This window comes from Cololabis saira, chromosome 24 (assembly GCF_033807715.1).
Source record: "Cololabis saira isolate AMF1-May2022 chromosome 24, fColSai1.1, whole genome shotgun sequence".
NCBI lineage: Eukaryota > Metazoa > Chordata > Actinopteri > Beloniformes > Belonidae > Cololabis > Cololabis saira.
In genome coordinates, this window is record NC_084610.1 from 25,504,141 (window position 1) to 25,530,605 (window position 26,465).

Genomic DNA, 26,465 nt, shown 5'->3' on the forward strand with positions numbered 1-26,465 from the left:
TAAAAAAAACAAACACTAAACTATCAAAAAACAAACAAAAAAATAAAAACTATTCAAAAAATCTATAAATAAATGAATTAAATAAATAACTTTTTTTTTAATTTAAAAAATAAAATAAAAGAGGATAAAAACAACTAAACAAAAAAACAACTAAAAAAGAAAGTAAAAATAAAAAAACAATTTAAAAAATGAATAAATAAATAGAATGAATTAAAGAAAATAAATTTAAAAAAAAATTAAATAAAAAAATAAATTAAAAAGAAAATCTAAAAAAAAGTTTTCAAAAATAAAAAAATGCATACACTCATTCCTCTTTAAATTAATCCCGGTCTTTCTTTCTGCTCGTTCTCTCGCCCGTCTGTCTCCACTGGGCTGGTTTTCCTAACAAAGTTTCCAGATGCAGCAGCAGTAAACGCTAAAGGACCGTAGGATCTCGGGGTTTTTTACCTCTGGGGACGTCCCTCCTCCCGGACGAGCCCTCGCTCCAGCCGGCGACCTCCGACCTCCGGTCCTCCGACCTCCGGTCCTCCGACCTCCGGTCCTCCGCTAGCCTCCCGCCGGACGGCAGCCATTGGCCGAGCTCCCCGGGGAGGCGGGGCTTGTTGAGCCGGAGGCCGTTGAGCTCGATGCAAACCTTCAGCTTCCTGACGTCGTCCGGGTTTGAGTCTGGGGACGAGAGGTGGAAGTTAGGACATTTATTAACGATAATAGCCGTTATTGGGCGGTTAAGTCAGTTTTAATACAGCACGGCTGCTAGCATAGCCGTCCAGAACCACCAGAACCATCTCTGGTCCAAGAGTCGCTCTGATACAACGGTTGGTCGGTTAAACCGGGGGTCGGCAACCCGCGGCACTAGAGCTAGAGCTTTTTCAAAAATGTTTGACCTTTTTTTCTTCTTTTTGTTCTTCTTTGTTCTTTTTTTTTCTTTCTTTTTTCCTTTTTCCTCTTTTTCTTCCTTTTTTCTTCTTTATTTTCTTTTTTCCTTTTCTTGTTCTTTTTTTCCTTTTTTTCCTATTTTTTCTTTTTTTCTTTCTTTTTTCTCTTATTTTTTCCTTTTTTATCCTTTTTCTTCTTTTTGTTCTTCTTTTTTCTCTTTTTGTTCCTTTTTCTTCTTTTTTTCCTTTTTTCCTTTCTTATTTTTTCCCTTTTTTTCTCTGTTTTTTCTTTTTTTTCTTTCTTTTTTCCCTATTTTTTCCTTTTTTTCTCTTTTCCTTTTTTTCTTTCTTTTTTCTTTTTTTCTGTTTTTCTTCCTTTTTTCTTCTTTTTTTTCTTTTTTTCCTTTCTTCTTTTTTCCCTTTTTTTCTTTGTTTTTTTATTTTTTATTTTCTTCTTCTTTTTTCCTTTTTTCCTCTTGTTTCCTTTTTTCTCTTTTCTTCTTTTTTCCTTTTTTTCTTTTTTTTCTTTCTTTTTTCTCTTTTTTTCTTCTTTTTTCTTTCTCTCTTTAGCGCCGCCCTAGTGGCTCCTGGAGCTTTTTCAAAAATGTTTGAAAATGGAAATAGATGGGGAGGGAAATATATTTTTTTGATTTCATATGGTTTCTGTAGGAGGACAAACATGACACAAACATTCTGAACGTTTTCCAATGCTGTAAAAAAATGTGTAGAATAAATATTAAATTTCAACATTTCTGTTAACGTAGTACATTCGTAGGTTCTTCTTTCCTTACTTCAATGACACCAACACATTAGTCCACTTCGGAATAATTAATTCCGAATTAAAAAACATCATGTGACCGTGGCCACTGTCTTACCGTTGGTTAGCTTGTTCCTCTTGTTTCCCGCGCTGTCGTCCTTCTCGTCCTCTTCCTCCCTCCCTCTCTTTAACCGGCCGCCGCTGATGCTGCTCTGGTGAAACGGCTCCAGGCTGAAGATCCGCCGACGGTTAATGGCCGACCCGAGGTTCGACCTGGGGGGGTTTCCCTGGAAAAGGCCCCGGGCCGCCGGGAGGAAACCCCGCGGCTGCTCCGGTGGGGGGAAACCCCGCGGCTGCTCTGGCACCGGGGGGAAACCCCGCGGCTGCTCCGCCGGGGGGAAACCCCGCGGCTGCTCCGGCGCCGGGGGGAAACCCCGCGGCTGCTCCACCGGTGGGACCAGAGCCGTCTTCTTCTGGTCCTGCTGGTCTCCACCTCCTTCATCTCCATTCTTCTTCCCTCGTTCCTCAGGGAGGATCTCAGGGAGGCGAGGAAGAGGAGGAGAGGACGGACGGAACCCTGACGGGACACAAACAACCAAATCAAGGAGTGTTGGCGAAGGTCAGAACAACCACACACAGACTGAGTTCAACATTGGCTCTGGTCCAACCGCGGTCCTGGTAGCCATTTCTTAGCTTAACTGCGGTTGGATCAATACAGTCTTGCATCATCTGCAAACGGCGTCACTGAAGGATGACGTCACAGATTTGTTCAGTTCTTAAACGTGTCGTTAGTCAAACAACATCATTTCTCCTCTCAACTTTTTTCTCAACATTTCGACTTTTCAACTTTTTTTCTCAACATTTCAACTTTTTTTCTCGACATTTCAACTTTTTTTCTCGACATTTCAACTTTTTTTCTCAACATTCCGACTTTTTTTCTCGAAATTTCGACTTTTTTTCTCGACATTTCAACTTTTTTTCTCAACATTCCGACTTTTTTTCTCGAAATTTCGACTTTTTTTCTCGACATTTCAACTTTTTTTCTCAACATTCCGACTTTTTTTCTCGAAATTTCGACTTTTTTTCTCAACATTTCAACTTTTTTTCTCGACATTTCAACTTTTTTCTCAACATTTCGCTGTTTTTCTCGAAATTGTACTTCAACATTAATTTCAACATTTCAACTTTTTTCTCGACACTTCAACTTTTTTCTCGACAATTTGACAGGAGAGGTTGGACCAACACAGTCTTGCATCATTTGCAAACGACGTCACTGGAGGATGACGTCACAGATTTGTTCAGTTCTTTAAACATGTCGTTAATCAAACAACATCAACCACCAGAAGGTTTTACTCTCTGAACTTTCCTTTGTCTCTTTGGCTTCACATTTTCTCCTCTTTCTCTCCCTCCGTCATCCCCTTCCCCTTTTCTACTTCATCTCCTTTAATCTCCACCTTCCTGTCTCTCTCCCTCTCTTCTCCTGCTCGTTCGCCCCCTGGTCACATGACTCCCAGCATCCTGCTGCTGCCGGCCACGTTAGTCGCCATGGCAACGGGCCATCAAAGGTCACAGAGGCGTCTTTGTCTGGAGTGTGTGCAGACGTTAGGAGGAGAGGCTGCCGACGTGCCTGTGAGCAACAAACCTGTTGGTGGCTCGACTTTCAGCTAATTCCTCATTTATTTGTTTGAGACAAAGTCAATAATTCAAAATAAATCAATAAAGGGAATGTTCATGTCGTCACACTTTCAGTTTGAGCAACTGGAAAACATCTTAAATGGGAAAGAGCTGTTGTGGGATCGACTGTACTCATAGATTTAGCAAGAAATCAGAGTTATCGTTTTACAGACTGACGAAAAATAAGCTTAAGAGACAAATAGATCGCTGCAATTCACAGAAACAACTGGATTCCAGGACAGAAACGTGGATTTGTGGTTCCTGTTTTGTATCAGGTAATGTTGGATTTTTAGCTAACGTTAAACGGTCAAATCAGTTGTTAATGTCGTCGATAAAGTCCTTAACGTTTCGATAAAGTGATTGACGACATCGATGAAGTTGTGGACGATTTTAATGAAGTCGTTGACGACGTTGATACAATTTTTGACATCAATAAAATCATTTATGACATCAATGAAGTCGTTGACGACATCGATAGTAATTGACGACATCAATAAAATAGTTGATGACAAAAATAAAAAATATAAAATAGTTGACGCATCAATGAAGTCGTTGATGACATTGATAAAATAATTGAAGACATTGATAAAATTGTTGATGACATCGATAAAGTCACTGATGACATCAATAAAATTGTTAATGACATGAATAAAATCGTTGACGACATCAATAAAATCGTTGACATCAATAAATTTGTTGACATCAATAAAATCGTTGACAGCATCAATAAAATCATTGAAAACATCAATAAAATCATTAACGACATCAATAAAATTGTTAACAACATCAATAAAATCAATGACATCAATAAGATCGTTGACATCAATAAAATCGTTGACATCACTAAAATTGTTAACGTCATCAATAAAATTGTTAACGACATCAATAAAATCGTTGACATCAATAAAGTCATTAATGACATCAATGAAATTGTTAACGTCATCAATAACATCGTTGATTACATTAATAAAGTTGTTAACATCATCAATTAAGTCGTTGAAGACATCGATAAAATTATTGACGACATCAATAAAATCGTTGACATCAATAAAATAATTGACGACATCAATAAAATCGTTAACGACATCAATAGAATCATTGACGACATCAATAAAATCGTTGACATCAATAAAATCGTTGACGAAATCAATAAAATAATTGACGACATCAATAAAATCGTTGACGACATCAATAAAATCGTTGACGAAATCAATAGAATCGTTGACGACATCAATAAAATCGTTGACGACATCAATAAAATCGTTGACGACATCAATAAAATCGTTGACGACATCAATAAAATCGTTGACGACTTCAATAAAATCGTTGACATCAATAAAATAATTGACGACATCAATAAAATTGTTGACATCAATAAAATCGTTGACGACATCAATAAAATCGTTGACGAAATCCATAAAATCGTTGACATCAATAAAATAATTGACGACATCAATAAAATCGTTGACGACATCAATAAAATCGTTGACATCAATAAAATAATTGACGACATCAATAAAATCGTTGACGACATCAATAAAATCGTTAACGACATCAATAGAATCATTGACGACATCAATAAAATCGTTGACAACATCAATAAAATCGTTAACGACATCAATTAAGTCATTGAAGACATCGATAAAATAATTGACGACATCAATAAAATCGTTGACGACATCAATAAAGTCGTTAACATCATCAATTAAGTTGTTGAAGACATCGAAAAAGTCATTGACGCATGGGATAAAGTTGTTAACAACATCAATAAAGTCATTGATGACGTCAATGAAGTCGTTGACGACATTAATAAAATCGTTGACGACATCAATAAAATTGTTAATTACATTAATAAAGTCGTTAACATTATCAATGAAGTCATTGATGATGTCAATGAAGTCATTGACGACGTTGATAAAGCTTTATTGAACGACCCTGGAGTCAGAAGTTTCCTCCCAGTCCGACCTTTGGCAGAACTCTGGCGGGACGTCCAGTTCTGTTTCCCCAGAGAACCAGGGCAGCTACGCCGCTAACAGGCTAGCAGAGTCAGCCAGAGTTCACCCGTGTGCAGACGGCTGTTACACACACACTTATACACACTCACACACTAACAGAGTGTGTGTGTGTGTGTGTGAGAGGAAAAAAGGAGAGACAAAGAAACGCCAGCGACTTCAAGCGAGTGAGATCAACCGAAAAAGAATGTGTTTTCATGTCCTTTCAAGTCTGTGTGCGCGAGTGTGTGTGTGTTTCTGTGTGTGTGTGTGTGTGTGTGACTGCGCGTGTGTATACACATGTGTGTGTTTATGTGTGCGTGTGCATACACATGTGTGTTTATGTGTGTGTGCGTGATCCTGCAGAACGTCCGGAAATCCTCTTACCGCTCGTCTCCGCGGCGGCGGCTGCAGTGGGAGTTCCTGCTGCCGTTAGCGCTGCTAGCCTCCCGCGGCGCAGCTGGCAGCGCTCCCATCCTCCCCCCTCTCCTCCCTCTTCTCTCTCTCCTCTCCTCTCTTCCTCTCCTTCATCCCTCGCTCCGTCCTGGCCGTCCGCCAGCTCCACCTCCCTCCCTCCTTCCTTCTCCCTCAGCTCCAGCTCCGAGAACCGAAGCATCGCTCGCTGGAGAGAAGAGGAGACAAGAACGTGAAGAAACAAGAACGTGAAGAAACAAGAACGTGAAGAAACAGAGACATGATCCACATTATTGGCTTATCGGGGCGATTGATCTATGATTGATCTCCGGATCAGCAGGTTCTCCAGGGGTCAACCCTAAACTTTATCACTTCTCTAGATGACATTTACCTCCCGGTTTGGTGATAATTAAATTGTTTATGACGCCCATTAGGTCGTTATAAACTCTTATATATATATATATATATATATATAAAATTGCTGACAACATCAATACAGTCGTTATCATCAATGAAGTCGTTGACGACATCAATAAAATCGCTAACAAAATCAATAAAATTGTCGATATCAATAAAATAATTGACGGCATCAATAAAATCGCTGACGACATCAATAAAATAATTGACGACATCAATAAAATAATTGACGACATCAATAAAATAATTGACGAAATCAATAAAATCGTTGACGACATCAATAAAATCGTTGACAACATCAATAAAATCGTTGACAACATCAATAAAATCGTTGACATCAATAAAATCGTTCACATCAATAAAATTGTTCACATCAATAAAATCGTTGACGACATCGATAAAATCGTTGACGACATCGATAAAATCGTTGACATCAATAAAATCGTTGACATCAATACAATCGTTGACGACATCAATAAAATCGTTGACATCAATAAAATCGTTCACATCAATAAAATCGTTGACGACATCAATAAAATCGTTGACATCAATAAAATCGTTGACATCAATACAATCGTTGACGACATCAATAAAATCGTTGACGACATCAATAAAATCGTTGACATCAATAAAATCGTTGACATCAATAAAATCATTGAAAACATCAATAAAATCGTTGACATCAATAAAATCGTTGACATCAATACAATCATTGATGACATCAATAAAATCGTTGACATCAATAAAATCGTTGACATCAATAAAATTGTTGACGACATCAATAAAATCGTTGACATCAATAAAATCGTTGACATCAATAAAATCGTTGACGACATCAATAAAATCATTGACGACATCAATAAAATCGCTGACGACATCAATAAAATCGTTGACAACATCAATAAAATCGCTGACGACATCAATAAAATCGTTGACATCAATAAAATCGTTGACATCAATACAATCATTGATGACATCAATAAAATCGTTGACATCAATAAAATCGTTGACATCAATAAAATCGTTGACAACATCAATAAAATCGCTGACGACATCAATAAAATCGTTGACATCAATAAAATCGTTGACATCAATACAATCATTGATGACATCAATAAAATCGTTGACATCAATAAAATCGTTGACGACATCAATAAAATCGTTGACATCAATACAATCGTTGACATCAATAAAATCGTTGACATCAATAAAATCGTTGACATCAATAAAATCATTGACATCAATAAAATCGTCGACATCAATAAAATCATTGACATCAATACAATCATTGACGACATCAATAAAATCGTTGACATCAATAAAATCATTGACGACATCAATAAAATCGTTGACATCAATAAAATCGTTGACATCAATAAAATCGTTGACATCAATAAAATCGTTGACATCAATAAAATCGCTGACAACATCAATAAAATAATTAATGACATCAATAAAATGATTGACAGGGGTCAACACTAAACTTTATTACTCTAGATGACATTTACCTCACGGTTTGGTGATATTTAAATCGTGTTTTTAATAATTCTGGGTTCCTTGAACTTCCTTAATCAGTTTTTGACTCTGCAATCAAAAAACTTTTGATAAAAAGGTCAAAATCCTGTTTTTAAAGATGTCGAGAAAACTGCAAGTTCCTCCTACAACTTGGATCTGGACCTGCGGTTCCTCTACCGACCGCTAGAACCTGGACCTGGATCTGGACCTGCGGTTCCTCTACAGACCACTCAGACTCAGCTGTTTCCAGCTGAAGACGCAGGAAGCCTCAGGATTTCTGACATCACGTTGGAGCCAAAACAACAAAACAGCCTGAGGGCGACCTCGGGTAACCACGGTAACCAATAAAAACAGACCTCCCCTGCTCCCGACCTCCCCGGCGGCCAGCTGGGGTTTGACGCACGATTCCCTCCGTCCCGACCACAAACCATCTATAAAACTAAAGCTGCCAGCAGCGCTGGCCCCGGCACCTACGGCCCCCAAGTTCCACCACAATCCTGGTCAATATCACCATAAAGTATTTGGTGTCCCATCAAAGTCACCCATTCATCATGAACATAGAAAATAACAGAATTCTGAGGTATAAATGACACATTTCTTTGACCATGGTGTCAGAACGGCCACATGGAAACATCCAGCAGGTTTCTCCTTGTTGCCACTAGGAGGCGCTTTGAGCAGGACTTAATACATGGACCAGTTCAGAGCTGGACTGGGACCAGAACCAGAACATCTAAACTGGGAAGATGCAGGACCGAATGAGAACAATTCAAATTTTGATGGTGAAAGTCAAATTTCCTGGACGAAAACTCAAAAACGCTGCAATTTAACTTGAGCAAAACTCTTAGTTGGTCCTTCGGAAGAAAATCAGGGTAGGAGAAGAAATATTGGAGAGGGGAAGATTTTTTTTATTGTGCACTTCGAGAAAAAAGTCAAAATGTCGAGAGAAAAGTTGAAATTCCGTGAATAAAGTCGAAATTTAACCTTTTTTCTCAACATTTCAACTTTATTCACAAAATGTTGACTTTTTTCTCAACATTTCGAGAATATTGTTGAAGTACTATACTATACTATGCTATGCTATGCTATGCTATGCTATACTATGCTATGCAATGCTATGCTATGCTATACTATACTATGCTATACTATGCTATGTTATACTATAGAAATAAATCCCTGCTCTGTTTTTCTCTCATCCAAGGGGTAAAAAAGGTTTAGAAGATTTAAGCAGATCTGCTTGTTCTAACGGGGGAAAGAATCTCCTAAAACCCGTCAGTTATCGGCCCATCAACGATCTCCTGTTACAGAGAAAGTTCTGGATCCGACTCCGGTTTAAATCCGTCCACGTCTGCAGAGAAAACTCATAATTTATTCACTTGTTCATCAACACGAGAGAAACGGAGCAGTCGCTGGTGAAAGATATCAGAGCTGATGAGGATTCACAGAGAAGAGAGGAATTCTGGAGAAACCTTCCCCTCCTTCTTCTCTCCGTCTGCAAGAGAGGAGGAGAAGAAGGAGGAGAAGAAAGAGGAGGAGGAGGTGGTGATGAAGAGGAAGGCTCTTCCTGCCACCGTCGTCACCAGAACGAAGCCCCGAGGCCTCGTTTACTCAACTTAGTTGGACCAGACATCAGATCTGCAGAGGAGAGGAGAGACGAGGCTACATCCTCCTCTTCCTCCTATTCCTCCTCTTCCTCATCCATCTATTCCTGCTGCCAAACAACCTCAGAAAAGTCAAACAAAACCAAACACCGTCCAACGTGCCCTCCTCTCCAACGCGGTCACCTGAGCTTCATCGTCAGTGGACAAAAAAAACACCGTCACCGCGACGCCGTCACCGCGACGCCGTCACCGCGACGCCGTCACCGCGACACCGTCACCCCGTCACCGCGACGCCGTCACCGCGACGCCGTCACCGCGACGCCGTCACCGCGACACCGCCACCGCGACACCGTCACCGCGACACCGTCCCCGCGACACCGTCACCGCGACACCGTCACCGCGACACCGTCACCGCGACACCGTCACCGCGACACCGCCACCGCGACACCGTCACCGCGACACCGCCACCGCGACACCGTCACCGCGACACCGCCACCGCGACACCGTCACCGCGACACCGCCACTGCGACACCGTCACCGCGACGCCGTCACCGCGACGCCATCACCGCGACGCTATCACCGTCACACCGTCACCGTCACCGCGATGCCGTCACTGTGACGCCGTCGTGAACCTTCAGACTTCTCCGCGGTGCTAAACCCCCCAGAGCACTAGCTGATACTTTGTTTAGCTTCGGCGTTTCCGGTCACAGTGAATCAAAGAGATAAGGACAACTATGGTGTAAAAAAACAAAACCAAAAAAAATCACACATACACGAAGAAAAGAGGCTGAAAGTTCACGACTGCTTCAAACCAGAAACCGGAAATGTGTTGCTACCAAGAACCAATCAAAGCCCTCTCCGTCTGTGTTGGTCTGCGTCGCCTCCACGCGTAGTTACAATTTTTGGGAGGTGCTAGCAGTCTACGGCGTAGGGTACGCGTCACCGTGTACCCTACGCCGTAGACTCTGCGTTGATTTAACGGGGAACCATAATTCAGGCTTTACTCCCCCTTCTCATCGAGTTCTCGTCACACATCTGACCTGTACCGGACGGTTTATGAACACCAGCCCCTGGTGGTCTGTAGAGGAACTCCAGGTCTGGATCCAGGCCCTAGTTGTCATTAGAGGAACTGCGATTTTCTTCACTTAACCCAAAATTGGCCGGTTGGTTGTGAAAACATTCAAAAGTTTGCCATTTGTCTTTTAAATATATGGAAGACAATCAGGGCCAGGCAGGAGAAAAATACAAATAATATTTTAGAGGAGGAAGATTTTTTTTTTCATTATGCACTTCGAGGAAAAAAGTAGAAATGTCGAGAAAAAAGTTGAAATTTCGATTTTATTCTTGACATTTAAACTTTTTTCTCGAAGTGGACAATAAAAACAAATCTTCCCCTCTCAAATATTTTTCTCCTGCCTGGTCCTGATTCTCTTCCGTATAAATCTGAGTTAAGATGAACTTGGAGAAAATACTTTCCCTCATTTTTAGCGCAGACACGAACACTGAGTTTGTCTCGTCTCAGTGAAACTGTTTCACTGCAGAAAAACACGTTTTATAACGACTTCTTACCTGCAGGGCTCTCTGCTCGCGGCTCAGCTTGCTAGCGTCCGCGTCCAGCTCCGTGGTCACGCACTTCAGCTGGTCGCCCAGGTAGCCGGACGAGCTAGCGATGCGCTTGGCTAGGCCGGCGTGCCGGTTCCTGCCGGAACCCGAACGGTCGTCCTCGTCCGACGGATCCGCGTCGTCCTGGACGTGACGGTCGTCCTGGATGTGACGGTCGTCGTCCTGGACGTGACGGTCGTCCTGGACGTGACGGTCGTCGTCCTGGACGTGACGGTCGTCGTCTCCGTCTCCGGGCGGGTTAGCTCCTCGGTTAGCCTCTAAACTCGCTAGCATCCGGTTGGAGCCTCCGTTGCTAACGAAACCGTTTCCGTACAATGGAACCCGGACATTGCTGATGTTGCTACTTCCACACAGAATAAAACCTTTCGATTGGGAACTTCCACAACTGGGACTGGTGTTATTTCCAAAATTAGCATTTGCCCCAACGGCGTTGTTGTCGTTGAAGTTCCTGTTCCGGTTTTGAGCCGCCAGGTTTCCGTTTCCGTAATCTGGACCGTTGAAACTTCTAGCTTCGCTAGTTGAACTTGTCAAACTGAGATTTCTGCGACTCGATTCCACGAAACTTCGGTTGACGTTTGGATAACTCGCGTCTTTGACGCCAAACGCAGGTATGGCGCTAGCTGGAACCGGTGGATCGAGGTCTCTGCTAGCTAGGGGGGCTAAACTAGCATCTCTAGGCCCCTCGGCGCTACGTACCGGACTTCCTGAACAGTTTTTGCTTCCACCGGCTTCGGTTTTGTTGTTGGAGTCGGTGCCGTCAGCGAAACTACCTAACGTACATTCTCTCCCCAACGAGTTCTGGTTCTCTGAAGGCGTCTGCCGCGGTTCGGTGCGTTTATCGTCCAAATCCTCTGGTTTAACTTGGTTTATACTATTATCCGCGCTAGTAGCATCCGTTGCCGAGTTTCCAGCGTCATCGACGGGTCTAGTTTTAGTTTTTCTTGAAAACTGCCACGCGGACGTTCGGGCGCATCGCATCGTCTGCTCCTCGGGGACGTCGGGGAACGGACTCGACGGTTCCTCGTCTTCTGAAATCTCCTGATTCGGACGTTGTGGTGACGATGAGTTGCGAGGATCGACGGGTAAAGCGCTAGCTAGCCGCTCTTCACCTGGATGTTGTTTTTTTGGAGACAATGACCCTTTCTCTTGATTATTGCCTCTAATGTCGGCAAGTTTCGCGGAATCTCCGGTTTTCGTAGACGATGAGTTACGATTGTGGGGCGAAAAATCCTCGTCTGCCTCATCGTGAACCAAATCGATGCAAACTACGTTGTCTCTGCTAGCGAAGGAGCTTTTACCGGCGCCTTTTAACGCTTGTTTCAAGGATTTGTCCTTGTGGGAGTTTTTATCGTCCGGCCTTTCCAGGTTCTTAAACTGCTCGTTATTCCAGAGCGATTCCTTCGGCCTGTTCTCGAGCCGTTCTTTGCTAACGCCGGGGTAACCCGACATGGACGTCGTCGGATTCATCTTCTGCGTGTTCTGATACTGGTGAAGTTCGTACGGAAGGACGTGTCTTTGGGCGACGTGAGACGGATAGAAGCCGCCGCCGCCGAGCAGCAGCGGGTGAGGGAACATGTGCCCTTTGCTCGGCATCGCCATCCGCTGGAGGGACATGTTCTCCGCCACCGAGTACGGGATGTAGCGGTTGGTGTAGGCTAATCCCGGAGGGAGGTAGGAGTCGCCGTAGATCTGGCCGGAGCCGTTTCCTTTGTCCAAACGCGACGCCTGCGGTTGCTGCTCCGGAAGACTAGACGATATCTCTTGAGATTCGGGTTTAGCGGGACTTGCGCTACGTTTTCCAAAGCGAGGGTCGCCTTTGCCGCTTTGAGGAGCCGTTTCCGAGTCAATGGGAGGAACTTTTGGCCGCCCGGATTCGGCTTTTGGGGGCCACCTTCCAGAAACGGGACTGGGAACGCCGGCTAACTCGTTCGCCGCAGGTCTTTGGTGACTCAAACTGTCTATAGCGTCGCCGTTTGCCGTTTTGGAACATCTGCCGTATTCAGACGACGAAGTTCCCGGACCAATCGTGGTCGACGGAGCCGCGCGGATCATTTCGCAGTCCGAACTCTTTGCCGACACAGTTATCGGTTCCGCTAGAGCCTCTTTGAGGTGCGACGGCTGTCTATTAAACCCCAACTTGGCCAATGCCTCCACTTTAGACGTCGGGAATCCATTTGGAAAGTCTTCAATCTCTTTGGCCGATAAATCCAACGGTTTTTCTCCCGCGGCTTTGGGAGGTAAAGCTCTCTCCGCCGATCTCTTCGCGTCTCTGTTAGCAACGTCCGGGCTGACGTCTTTGGCTTTGCCGCCGCCGGCTTGAGCCGACGAACCGTAGAAAGGATGAGAGGCTGAAATCGAGGCTGAGGACGAGGAGGAGGACGAGGAGGAACTCTTGCTAAGAAGCTTCTGCAGATCCGTAGAGATGCTAGCGGAGGGTTGGGGTGGAGGTTGGGAAACTTGATTGGAGTCCAGTGCAGCGGCGCTAGCCGAACTGCTAACGTGGGCACCGCTGCCTTTGTTGGGAGGATTCTTCGTAGAAGTGGTTTGACTGCATTTGCTGCCGTGTCGTCGCTCCAAGTGGTGAACGGTTTGAACCTGCAGGAGATGAAACGACAACCGTAAAGAGTTTTGTTGGTTTCTGTAGCATCTTTTCACTTTCTGTTTTCAGAGCTATCGTTACACTGCAAAAACTCAAAATTTTACCAGGAATATTTGCCTTATTCTAGTTGAAATGTCTCATTTTTAGTCCAAAAAAAATAAATACAAAAAAAAATAATATATATAAATAATATATAAATATATATATAATATATTAATAATATATAAATAATAATAATAATAATAATAATAATAATAATAATAAAATAATAATAAAATATTATTTTATATTTTATTATAAAATATTATTTATTATATAATAATAAAATACAAAAAATGTAAAACAATACACTTAAAACAAGACTCATTACTGGAAAAAACAACAATTTTCACCTGTTTCAAGTAAATTTTCACTTAAAATAAGTAGAAAAATCTGCCAGTGGAACCAGATTTATCTTCTCATTACAAGCAAAAATAAATCTTTTCTACTTATTTCAAGTGAAAATCTACTTGAAACAGGTGAAAATTGTTGTTTTTTTTCCAGTGTTGACTCTTGTTTTAAGTGTAATGAGACTTTTTTGACTAAAAATGAGACATTTTAACTAGAAACAAGACAAGATTTTGAGTTTTTGCAGTGTTTTCGGTCAAAATAATCACCACGTTGACCAAAGAAAAACCTGTAAATGTTTATCATCTTGCCTATTGATTTTTAGGGCCCGAGCACTTACAGTGCGAAGGCCCTATTGTATCTGTAGGAATTTCTTTTTTTTATATTTTATTTTTCTTCTGACGAAATGAGGGTCTTTTTTTCCCCTAAACGTGCCCCAAAAGTCACCAAATTCTGCACCAAGCCAGGCCTGGTGATAAATGTGATATTTAGTGGTTTGCATTAATGGGCGTGGCCTAATGGCTCAACAGCGCCCCCTAGAAAACTTTGTGCCTCAAGCCCCACGATAAGGTTTGACGTACATGAATGAAAATCGGTACACACCTGTATCATGTCACAACTTAAAGAAAAGTCTCTTGGCGCCATGGCCCAAACCCAACAGGAAGTCGGACATTTAGAACATTTTGAATTAATTAATTTTGGCGCAATTTATGCCGTTCCTTCATCTGTTAATACGGCCCGAACCGTAACGTGCACCCAGGTGTGTTATACATCAAAATGTGCGTCTCCATCCTGCGACGATGCGCATGACATAAAGAGTCATGGTGGTTTCAACGGACTCGGTTTTGAGTCGTTCACTTTTATTGGTGAAAATTGCACGTGCGAGGACCCATTCGTCGCTGCTTGCAGCTTTAATTATTATTATTATTATTATTATTATTACTATTATTATTATCATTATCATTATCATTATTATTATTATTATTATTATTATCATTATCATTATCATTATTATTATTATTATTATTATTATTATTATTTTGTCTAGCCTCATGATACTTAATTTGTTCTTTTTGTATATTCTATTCTATTAAAAGTCCAGATCATCTTTCTGCTTCAAGTCCAGACCTTTTCGGTCAAAATAATCACCATGTTGACCAAAGAAAAACCTGTAAATGTTTATTAACTTGCTTGTACACTGCAAAAACTCAAAATTTTACCAGGAATATTTGTCTTATTTCTTGTTAAAATGTCTCATTTTTTGTCAAAAAATCTCATTACACTTAAAACAAGAGTCATTAACAGAAAAATAAGATTTATCTTCTCGTTACAAGCAAAAAAATCTTGTTCCACTGGAAGATTTTTCTACTTATTTTAAGTGAAAATCTACTTGAAACAGGTGGAAATTGTTGTTTTTTCCAGTGATGAGTTTTTGCAGTGTTTTAGGTCTAAATAATCACCACGTTGACCAAAGAAAAACCTGTAAATGTTTATTATCTTGTTATTATTATTATTTTTATGCTTATAATTGACGGAAATAAAGACTAACAAACTAAAAATACTGACTAACCTGTGGATCCTGGTGGATCTGAGGACTCGTGCTGAAGGCCGAGGGTTCCTGGTGTAGCGGTGGCGCTAGCTGCGGCGCTAGCTCCTGCAGCGCCTTGTCCTGGCGGTGCGTTAGCGCGGACAGACCTAGCGCGGAGGAGGAAAGGTGCGGCGGCGGCGCTGCGTACGGATTCATGTAGAACAGTCTCTCGTCGCCGCCGCTACCCGCGCACAGCGACTGGTACGCTAGCTGCTGCTGCAGGAACGGCGGCGGCGGCTGCGACAGGAAGGACGCCTTGTACGCCATGTCCAGGAACGGGTACATGCTAGCGTCGGCGGCGTAGGGGCTGATCCACGGCAACCGCAGGAAGCTAGCGCCGCCGCTCAGGGCCATTTCCGACTGTTTGTCGAGCGCTACGACGCGGCGGTCCAACCCCAGGTCGTCAGCGCTAGGAACTAGCATCGGTTTCTGTAACCCCGGAGTCGGGGTTTTGTAGACGTAGCCGTTAGCTTGTTTCTGCGCCTCCAGCAGCAGGTTAGCCGGCTTGTACAGCAGGTCGTAGCCTAGCGGGAAGGAGGCGCCGGGATCCTGGGGCTTCTGGGTAGAAAGGGGGAGGAGTCCCGGGTAGAAGATCCCGCCTCCTTGGGGGCGGAGACTTTCCCCCGCCAGAGAGCGGTCGATGCTAACGGCCGCTAGCGGATTCATCCTGGGAACCGGAGGAACCGGGCCGGCGTCAAACCTGCAACCGGGAGACGAGAGTCAGTGATCAATAATTACAAACATTCACGGAATTGTATTTCAACATTAATCTCGAAATTTCAACTTTATTCACGAAATTGTATTTCAACTTTATTTTGGAAATATCAACTTTATTCACAACATTTCGTCTTTAATCTTGAAATTGTATTTCAACATTAATTTCGACATTTCCACTTTATTCACGAAATTTCCACTTTATTCTCAAAATTTCGACTTTATTCTCGAAATTTCCACTTTATTCTCGAAATTTCCACTTTATTCTCGAAATTTCCACTTTATTCTCGAAATTTCCACTTTATTCTCAAAATTTCCACTTTATTCTCAAAATTTCCACTTTATTCTCAAAATTTCCACTTTATTCTCAAAATTTCCACTTTATTCTCAAAATTTCCACTTTATTCTCGAAATTTCCACTTTATTCTCGAAATTATTCTCGAAATTTCCACTTTATTCTCGAAATTTCCACTTTATTCTCAAAATTTCCACTTTATTCTCAAAATTTCCACTTTATTCTCAAAATTTCCACTTTATTCTCAAAATTTCCACTTTATTCTCAAAATTTCCACTTTATTCTCAAAATTTCCACTTTATTCTCAAAATTTCCACTTTATTCTCAAAATTTCCACTTCATTCTCGAAATTTCCACTTCATTCTCGAAATTTCCACTTCATTCTCAAAATTTCCACTTCATTCTCAAAATTTCCACTTTATTCTCGAAATTTCCACTTTATTCTCAAAATTTCCACTTTATTCTCAAAATTTCCACTTTATTCTCGAAATTTCCACTTTATTCTCGAAATTTCCACTTTATTCTCGAAATTTCCACTTTATTCTCAAAATTTCCACTTTATTCTCAAAATTTCCACTTTATTCTCAAAATTTCCACTTTATTCTCGAAATTTCCACTTTATTCTCAAAATTTCCACTTTATTCTCGAAATTTCCACTTTATTCTCGAAATTTCCACTTCATTCTCGAAATTTCCACTTTATTCTCGAAATCTCCACTTTATTCTCAAAATTTCCACTGTATTCTCGAAATTTCCACTTTATTCTCGAAATTTCCACTTTATTCTCGAAATTTCCACTTTATTCTCGAAATTTCCACTTTATCCTCAAAATTTCCACTTTATTCTCGAAATTTCCACTTTATTCTCGAAATTTCCACTTTATTCTCGAAATTTCCACTTTATTCTCAAAATTTCCACTTTATTCTCAAAATTTCCACTTTATTCTCGAAATTTCCACTTTATTCTCGAAATTTCCACTTTATTCTCAAAATTTCCACTTTATTCTCAAAATTTCCACTTTATTCTCGAAATTTCCACTTTATTCTCGAAATTTCCACTTTATTCTCGAAATTTCCACTTTATTCTCGAAATCTCCACTTTATTCTCAAAATTTCCACTGTATTCTCGAAATTTCCACTTTATTCTCAAAATATCCACTTCATTCTCGAAATTTCCACTTCATTCTCGAAATTTCCACTTTATTCTCAAAATTTCCACTTTATTCTCGAAATTTCCACTTTATTCTCAAAATTTCCACTTTATTCTCGAAATTTCCACTTTATTCTCAAAATTTCCACTTTATTCTCAAAATTTCCACTTTATTCTCAAAATTTCCACTTTATTCTCGAAATTTCCACTTTATTCTCAAAATGTCCACTTTATTCTCGAAATTTCCACTTTATTCTCAAAATTTCCACTTTATTCTCGAAATTTCAACTTTATTCACGAAATTTCGTCTTTATTCTTGAATTTCTATTTAGAAATGATTTCTCAATGATTTTTTCCCCCCAATAATAATAACAATTAAGTTTGATTCAGTTACAGTTACAATTACACATCAAGTAAGGGTCACTTTAATAATATTCTTGGGAAAATACTGGTTTCCAACCTCATTAAAGATTATAAGTCGGTTCTTTGTAAAAGTCTTTTACTGATTTTATTTCTCCTTGTAATAACTAAACTATAGGCCTACAGTCTGATCCCAATTTTGTGAAAGACACAGTTATAATTTCAAGCACTTAAACTAAAATTCAAGCACTTTTCAGGCCTTGAAAACACAACATCGAAATTCAAGTACTTTCAAGGATTTCAAGCCCCGTAGGAACCGTGGGTCTGGGTTGTCCTGGGTGTCGGGGTGGCAGTGCCTTATGGAGTTCCAAAGAGGAACCCCATGATCAGGCAAAGGAGTTAAAACAACCGGCAGCAGGTCCAAGACTGTCTTTGTAGACAAACGTTAGAGACTTTATTGCGGTGGTCGAGGGTAGAAAGTGGAGATCAGAGGGTGAGAGGCGGAATATGTTTGGTGCCCTGGAATGCCCTTAATTCAACTTTTATTAATTATGCTCATGTATTATGCTTGTTTTTGAATTAGGACATGTTCAGGCCAGAGGTGGAATGAAGGGAGAAAAAATATGTTTTGTGTCCTGAAGATGTCCTGAATTCCCAAAACACAGTCTGCACCTGCTGTTTAGTTTTATTGTAACTGCTTGTTCACACGGGAAGCTCAGTCCCGTGTGAACCGAGCCTTAGCGTGAGAGCTGGCAGGCGGGGGTTGAAGGGGCAATCCCCTCCGCGAGAAAGGTATAAAGACGCGAGAGCCGGAAGTCCGGATTCAGAGTCTGCTGCGGGTTTGTGCGCGACGCCCAGCTAGGGTTTCTGGCCGCTCTACTTTTGGACTGTCGGCTCTCCAGTCCTTCTGTGTCGAGGTGAGAGTTTAGGCCAAGCCTTGTGTAATTGTTTGTTGCTCTGTCATTTGCGGGGGATAACCTGACACAGTTATCCTAGCAAAGGGCAGTTGTGTGTGAGTCTTTTTGTGTGCACTGCTTTTAATAAATGTATTCATTATAGCAAAAGCGAGTGTGTGTGTGATTCATTTTTGCACAGCCAACTGCTCCCGAACCAAAAGTGAGTTTCTCCTAAAACAGAGGGTAATGGTTCTTTTCCACCAGCACCTACTCGGCCCGACTCGGCTCGCCTCCACTCTTGCGGTCCACCAGTCTTTCTGCGGATCTACGAACCAGTCGCGGACAGAAAAACGGCGCGCTGAGCTCATCCTGGTCAACCCTGGCTACATTCACCCTTTTCTTTTTTCTTCTTTTTTTGAGTTATCCTATCCAGATTCCAGACTGAATAAGCTGCTGAATCATTTCATTTCTGGTATTAATTAAAGTTTTCATAAACCAGCATAACATAAGCTAAAGCGCTACCGAGCGAAGGGAGTTTTCAGAAACGAAAGCAGCAAACTTCTGTAATGAAACTGATATTTTAAGGTTCAGGTTTTAATCTCCAATAGATTGTAAATGTGTAGTAAATATGGTTCCAAAAGGGGTTTTTTCTGACGGAAACGTGACGATTCTCCGGAGTTAAAACCAGCCAGCCGAGCGGGAGTTGATTTCAAAACGCTGTGAAATAAATGTTTTAACGCCACGTGTTCTTTCTCCTTCAAGGACAAACAGAAATATATTCCGTCTTTAGAGGCAAATCTCCGGAGCGTCGGGAGAACTCGGCCTTTTCATTTTCCCGTCACCGAGTAAAATACGAGAACTCGTTCATTTTCTTTTTTATGGTTTTCCTGGTCGACGCTCCACGCCCGGAGCTTTTCCTTCCCGGAGCTTTTCCCTCTAACCCTCCATGAATCCAGGAATAAACGATAAGAGAGAGGAGAGGACTGGAGGGAGATAAACAAAGAGGGAGAAGAGAGAGAACGGCAGGAAGAGAAAAGAGAAGGAGAAGAGCAGACGAAGGAGGAGAAGGTCTAATTGAATTTCCTGTCACACGGCGTCGTGAAGCGTCTCTGATTGGCCGTCAGCGTCGGCCCATTAGGAAAAGATCCAGACAGCTGGGCGGCCGCCGGAGACGAGGAGAGGAGGAGGAAGAGGAGGAAGAGGAGGAAAAGGAGGAGGAGGAACGACAACTTTCGTCGCGGAGGAAAGAATTAACGAGACGGAAAAGTGTTGAAGGGAAATTAAATCCTGGATCGAAGGAAACAAGGAAAAGACTTGAACCCGGAGGAAGTTGGGAAGATTTTCTTTGCATTTCGGTGTCGAAACATTCGGGTGATGGAACGATTCTCTCTGGGGAGAAGGAAACTGAACCAGTACGAGTTCAACAGGGTACCAGGGTCACCTAAGAACAGGGTACCAGGGTACCAGGGTCAGGGTCTTTATCGATTTCCATTTGGGGAAAAGGGACAACAATGAGGCAAATGACGCTAGTATGATCGGCAGCGTTTTTTTCATCGTTGCAGCCCTAATAGCAACGTGTGTGCTGACGTCATTCGTGCCCACTGGAATCGAAAAGAGAATCATTTGCAAAATGTGCAATCAATTCCAAAGAATTTAAAAAAAACATTGGGGACCAGTTTCTGAACAAGAACCAGTTCTGGATTCCCATCCCTACTCACAGGTGCACATATTTGTTGGTACTCTCTCATTTAAGACTGAAGAAAGAAATAATATGGCCTTGATAAAAGTGGAACAATCACCCCAGTCTGTCGAACCGGAGACTGCCCTGTTGTCCACGCAATCTTGCATCAACAAAAACGGCCCTACAACATCCAGGATCTTGAGGAACTCAGGGCAGATCTGCATCCCCAGATGTGGTTCTGTAGTCCTAGTGATGAGCCCACCTTAAGCCTGAATTATGGCTCTGCGTTAAACCAACGTAGAGCCTAGGCCGTCACCGTGACGCCGTCGTGAACCTTCGTTCTTCTCCGTCACTCCATTTCTCCACGGTGCTAAACCCCCCAGAGCACTAGTTGATACTTTGTTTAGCTTTGGTTTTTCCGGTCACAGTGAATCAAAGAGATAAGGACAACTATTGTGCAAAAAACCAAAACAAAAAACATCACACACACACACGAAGAAAAGAGGCTGAAAGTTCACGACTGCTTCATGAACCGGAACCGGAAATGCGTAAAAAATACATTCCTGTTGATGACGTTTTTGTGTAAAACTGATTTATGGTTCTGTGTTAAATCCAGAAGGAAGGAAGGAAGGAAGGAAGGAAGGAAGGAAGGAAGGAAGGAAGGAAGGAAGGAAGGAAGGAAGGAAGGAAGGAAGGAAGGAAGGAAGGAAGGAAGGAAGGAAGGAAGGAAGGAAGGAAGGAAGGAAGGAAGGAAGGAAGGAAGGAAGGAAGGAAGGAAGGAAGGAAGGAAGGAAGGAAGGAAGGAAGGAAGGAAGGAAGGAAGGAAGGAAGGAAGGAAGGAAGGAAGGAAGGAAGGAAGGAAGGAAGGAAGGAAGGAAGGAAGGAAGGAAGGAAGGAAGGAAGGAAGAAAGAAAGAAAGAAAGAAAGATAAATTCCCATTGGTGTAGTTTAGTATTTAGTATCTTTTAGAGCAGTGTTTTGGCTCCAAAGACTGAATGTGGTGATAGATTTATAGTTACAAAGATGGAGTTGAATTGGTATTTTTTTTATCGTCATTTTTATCGTTATCGGGATAAATGCCAGAAATTATCGTGATACATTTTTTAGTCCATACCGCCCATCCCTATCTAAAACACACGAGGGACCGGATCGATTAGAGTGAACCGGACTTTTGTGTTTGTGTGGAAATGCGTTGCTACCAAGCAAACCAATCACAACCCTCTCCGTCCGTCACCACGTACCCTACATCGTAGCTACGGAGAGACTCCCGCGTAGCAGCTACCATACGCCGTAGGCTCTGCGTTGATTTAACGCAGAACCATAATTCAGCCTCAAGACTTTAGTGGTCTGTAGAGGAACCGCAGGTTGGGATCAAGACACTAGTGGTCGGTAAAAGAACTGCAGTGGTCGGTAGAGGAACCGCAGGTCTGGATCCAGTTGGTAGAGGAACTGGAATTTGTCCAGGCAGGAAACCCCAGCTTGTGACTGATGTCCCGGCAGGTTTTCCCTCCTCTAGTCTTAAGCCGAGGACACACCAACCCGACGTCGCCCGCTGTCGGCCGACTGCTGTGTCGCCTCGCGTCGCCTGTGTCGGGCTGGGTTGGGCTCAAAAAGAAGCCCTTGGACACACCGCAATTCATTTAGGAAGATAAATGTTGGTTTAATAGATGAAATCTAACAGTTGTAGCTACGCCTGTTAAAAAATTTGCTCCGAAAATTTCGGGATTTCTGCCTGCCGGCTCTGGAGCTGATTTATGGTTCCGCGTTAAATCGACGCAGAGCCTACGGCGTAGGTTACGGCGTACGGTGCGCGTCGCCGCGTAACCTACGCCGTAGGCTCTGCGTTGGTGTAACGCGGAACCATAAATCAGCCTTTATTCCGACGAGGTTGCAACAACGGGCAAACGAGTAATTATGTACATTCACTGAGTGAATATTATGAAAGTAAAATATATATTTCTCGCTAGAAATTTAATCAAAACGCATTTTTATGCAGAAACTAACTCAAAATATTGATTTTATTCACAAAAAAATAAGAAATGTCTGCCATGTTTTTTTTTTATTCAGTCCGCAGATCTGAACAGCCAATCACAGAGTGAGCTGTTTGACCGACGGCCGACGCCGATTCAACATGTGGAATCGGCTGAAAAGCTGCAGACAGGAGGCCGACCTGTGGCGACGTGCGGGACACACCGGGGAAACTAACGACAGACGCACCGACTCTCACCGAGTCTCACCGATAACTCCGATAAGACGCAGTAGAGGAACCACAGGTCTGGATCCAGATGGTAGGGCTGTGCGATTAATCGATTTTAAATCTAAATCGGATTTATTAATCACAATCGATGTTAAAAAAGGAAAATCGGAAAATTGATTTTCCTTTTTTGCAGCTGCATTACAGACAGAGCTCGTCTAGTCATCTTTGTTTGGTCAAGAAAATGGTAAATGTTGTCACTTTACTAAACTCAAGGAGGATTTACAGGATCTTTCAATTGCACTTCATTCCCAATAGGGACATTTGTTTGCTATTGTTGAAACAATTTATTCCATTGTCTTTTGTAGTTTTACCGAAAAAATCGAAATCGAAAATAGGGTTTTCAGAGAAAAAAATCGGGATTTTATTTTTGTCCAAAATCGCCCAGCCCTAGGTAGAGGAACCGAAATTTCTCCATGCAGGAAACTCCAGCTTGTGACTGATGTCCCGGCAGGTTTTCCCCCTCTAGTCTTTACTTAAAACCAGTCCCGGGACTGTTGTGGTTGGACTCTCCGTCCCCCAGAGTCTAGTCTCAGCAGGACGACGATCACGTCTCCGTGGCATCACGGCCTCAACAACTTCTAATTTCCTGTCTCTTAACTCCGATAAGACGCAGGTTTTTGTCTTTATTGTCTTTAGACCCGACGGCTTCAGAAAAACAAAAACCCGTCGGGAAGTGAATTTTATCTAAAACACACGAGGAACCGGATCGATTAGAGTGAACCGGACTTTTGTGTGTGTGTGTGTGTGTGTGTGTGTGTGTGTGTGTGTGTGTGTGTGTGTGTGTGTGTGTTTTATCGCCCAGTCGGACGACTGATAAGGCACGTTGTCTCTTTTCCCGCGGAACTCATAATCCAGCGGAGAGAAAAACGCCTCAGCGCTCCGCGGCGGCTAACGCGCACACGCACACACACGCGCACACACACACGCACACGCACACACACACACACACACACACACACACACACACACACACACACACACACACACACACACACACACACACACACACAGCAGGGTAATTGATGGCTGTTAGCGAGCGGGGATTTCAATAACGGCTCTTATCTGCGGCTGCTGAAGGACGAGTGTGCTCGTGCTCGTGTTCGTGCTCGTGTTTGTGCACTAGGGGTGTGCAAACAAGGGAACCTCACGATTCGATTCGATTTCGATTATTGGAGCTTCCATTCTTCGATTCTTCGATTATAACGATTATCGATTCGATTATTGGTGCCACGATTCTTCGATTATTGTGATTTTTAATGCTTTTTTCCAACAAGATTGATTTTGTCTTCATCTGTGGCTACATTAGTAAATAAATAGCCAATCAATGAACTCAGTTCCTCCAACAACACTCATTAAGTAAATATAAGTGTATTTTTCAAAGACACAAAATAATGTATTTTCTGACTATGTAAACATTGTCTCTTTGACTTCCTTAACTTTGACCAGGGAAAGCTGCACTTGCATGAGAGCGCCCTCTATTGGTGGAAACACTGAAAACGCTCAAGCCCTGGATTTAATGAGTTCATTAATTCAAGTAAACTAGATATTTACTTAGTGTAAACATATCTGACATATTTACAGTGAACAATAAGCTACGTAGCTACAGAGAGACGGAGGTAGCTGCGCGTAGCTGCTAACCTACGGCGTAGCTTTAACGCACGACCATAATTCAAGCAAGGAGCAACAATCCAAGATGAAGAAGATTTCGTTGACTCCTGGGAATGCTAGTGAACTTGTTAGGGGGTGGTATAACTGCCCCCTACAGGACGGTCCAGGCAGGTTCACTGTTCCGATTCGTTGTGCTGTAACCAGCGGTCGTAGGCGTGGCCTCCTGTTCCTCGGAGCTCAGGACTTGGAAAACACCTCTCTTAGGGAAACGAGCCTGAACTTGTGTCGAGGTTGACTCAACTCAACGCTCAACGTGAGTAACGGGTTTCCCAAAGACGGACTGGGGCTTGTTTTAGTCTGGAGAGAGAGACATGTTGACCTGGAGTGGGATTACTAACAACTCCTAGCTTGGAGACAATACGTTGGGGTTTTCCCGGGAGGACGAGAGGGTAGTCCATGCACCGTTGGGGATGGGGAGTGGATTCCGAATGTTGTTGGGGTGAATGCACCAAACAGCACCTCTCTCTTCCTTGGAGACTCTGGCAAGTGTCATGAAATGTGCTCCTAAAAGTAGACGGCATCGTCCTACGTCAATGCTCACGTTGGTGATGACAGCGCTACCTTTGATTGGGAGGAACGGCCCATCTGACCTGAACCAGAGTCCTGTCTCGTTGGACTTCTGTGCTCGTCACCGTCTGTCCGTTATGAACACCCCGTCCAAACATCAGGGTGCCAATGTTTGGTGCGACCTGTCTTGTTGGACCAAACATCAGGGTACCAACCCCGACACCCTGGCCTACAGTTCAGTCGTGAACAATGTGATAGGGATTGGGGATTGCAATTATTTCCCATGAACGAGGAATTCCCAGTAACTCGCGTTGATTAAGTCCCTGCCCTTGGTACACACCGCCCGTCGCTACTACCGACTGGATGGTTTAGTGAGGTCCTCGGATCGGCCGAGAAGACCATCAAACTTGACTATCTAGCTCAGGGGTGTCAAATGTGCGGCCCGTGCGCCACATGCGGCCCGAGAGAAGTTTCCAACGCAAAAAGCTGAAATGTTAATTTACTAAAAAGGAAGGCATAAATAATGTCCACGAATCGCAGCATATCCCATAATATATTTCTTCTACAAATCCATCGTTATTCCACAAAGAGAGCAGTTTGACATTTTTTTTGTTTTCTAGAATGCATTTGCCAATTTTATTTCTTTGTAGACGGTGGTTTATTTTTATTAACTGACTACTTTTATATATTTTTGCAGGAAAAATATCACTGCTAAAAAAGATGATAGAAGATATTTATTGGGAGAATTTCAGTTTTGAATACGAGGATAGTGACAAAGTAAAACAGTTAAAAAAGAAGTGCTGACTTTTTCGGCACACTGGCGTAAATATCCGCGCCAATTTTTAAAAATAAATACACTTAATTGTACTGGAAACATCTCTAAATCACAAAGAAACACTCTCGGATGTAATAAGAAAGATTTAGCTTTTAATTAAATTTCCTATAAAAAAGCAAAATATAAAAAAAAACATACTTGTTTCTGTTTATCTTTGTAAAATTATATTAAAAGTATCTTATATAATTTGAAAAAAAAGGAGAAATTTCAAGAAAAAATCCTGAAGAAATATATTTTACATAATTAGAGTGTAAACAAAGTGCATATTTCCTTTAAAATTAACTAAACTGGTATTGGATTAGATAACAATAGTAAAAAAAAAAAAGAATTAGAAAAAAAAATTTCCGCACCATTTTTGTTATTTTGAGCGACGCGAGAAAACAATTGGTCAAATCCGGCCCGCCAGGCAAAATGAGTTTGACACCGCTGATCTAGAGGAAGTAAAAGTCGTAACAGGTTTCCTGATCGTCCCTGCCTGTCCTGGGGTTAATCCCCAACCCCCAGGGTGAGGCGGGTCACCGAGCTGAACAGGGAGTCCTACAGGGCTCGGTTAGTCCGTCAGACTCCGGAGACATTGGACTGGTACCGGCAGGACAAGCAACGGTTTCTGAGCCAAAACTAAGGTGTGGCAGGAGTTCAGAGAGGCCAAGGAGAACGACTTTCAAT

General features: G+C 42.3%; 1 protein-coding gene across 1 annotated transcript in view; it reads right to left on the minus strand.

The window, feature by feature from the left end:
- Positions 1–26,465, minus strand: part of LOC133425369 (BCL-6 corepressor-like) — a 57,537-nt gene that overhangs the window by 24,032 nt on the left and 7,040 nt on the right. The window contains exons 2-6 of the mRNA XM_061716196.1: positions 15,421–16,138; positions 10,811–13,459; positions 5,685–5,919; positions 1,751–2,209; positions 448–666 (exon numbers count right to left, since the gene is read on the minus strand). Coding sequence (XP_061572180.1) covers positions 448–666; positions 1,751–2,209; positions 5,685–5,919; positions 10,811–13,459; positions 15,421–16,104 — 4,246 coding nt within the window. The 5' untranslated portion in view covers positions 16,105–16,138. The remainder of the gene's footprint in view (positions 1–447; positions 667–1,750; positions 2,210–5,684; positions 5,920–10,810; positions 13,460–15,420; positions 16,139–26,465) is intronic.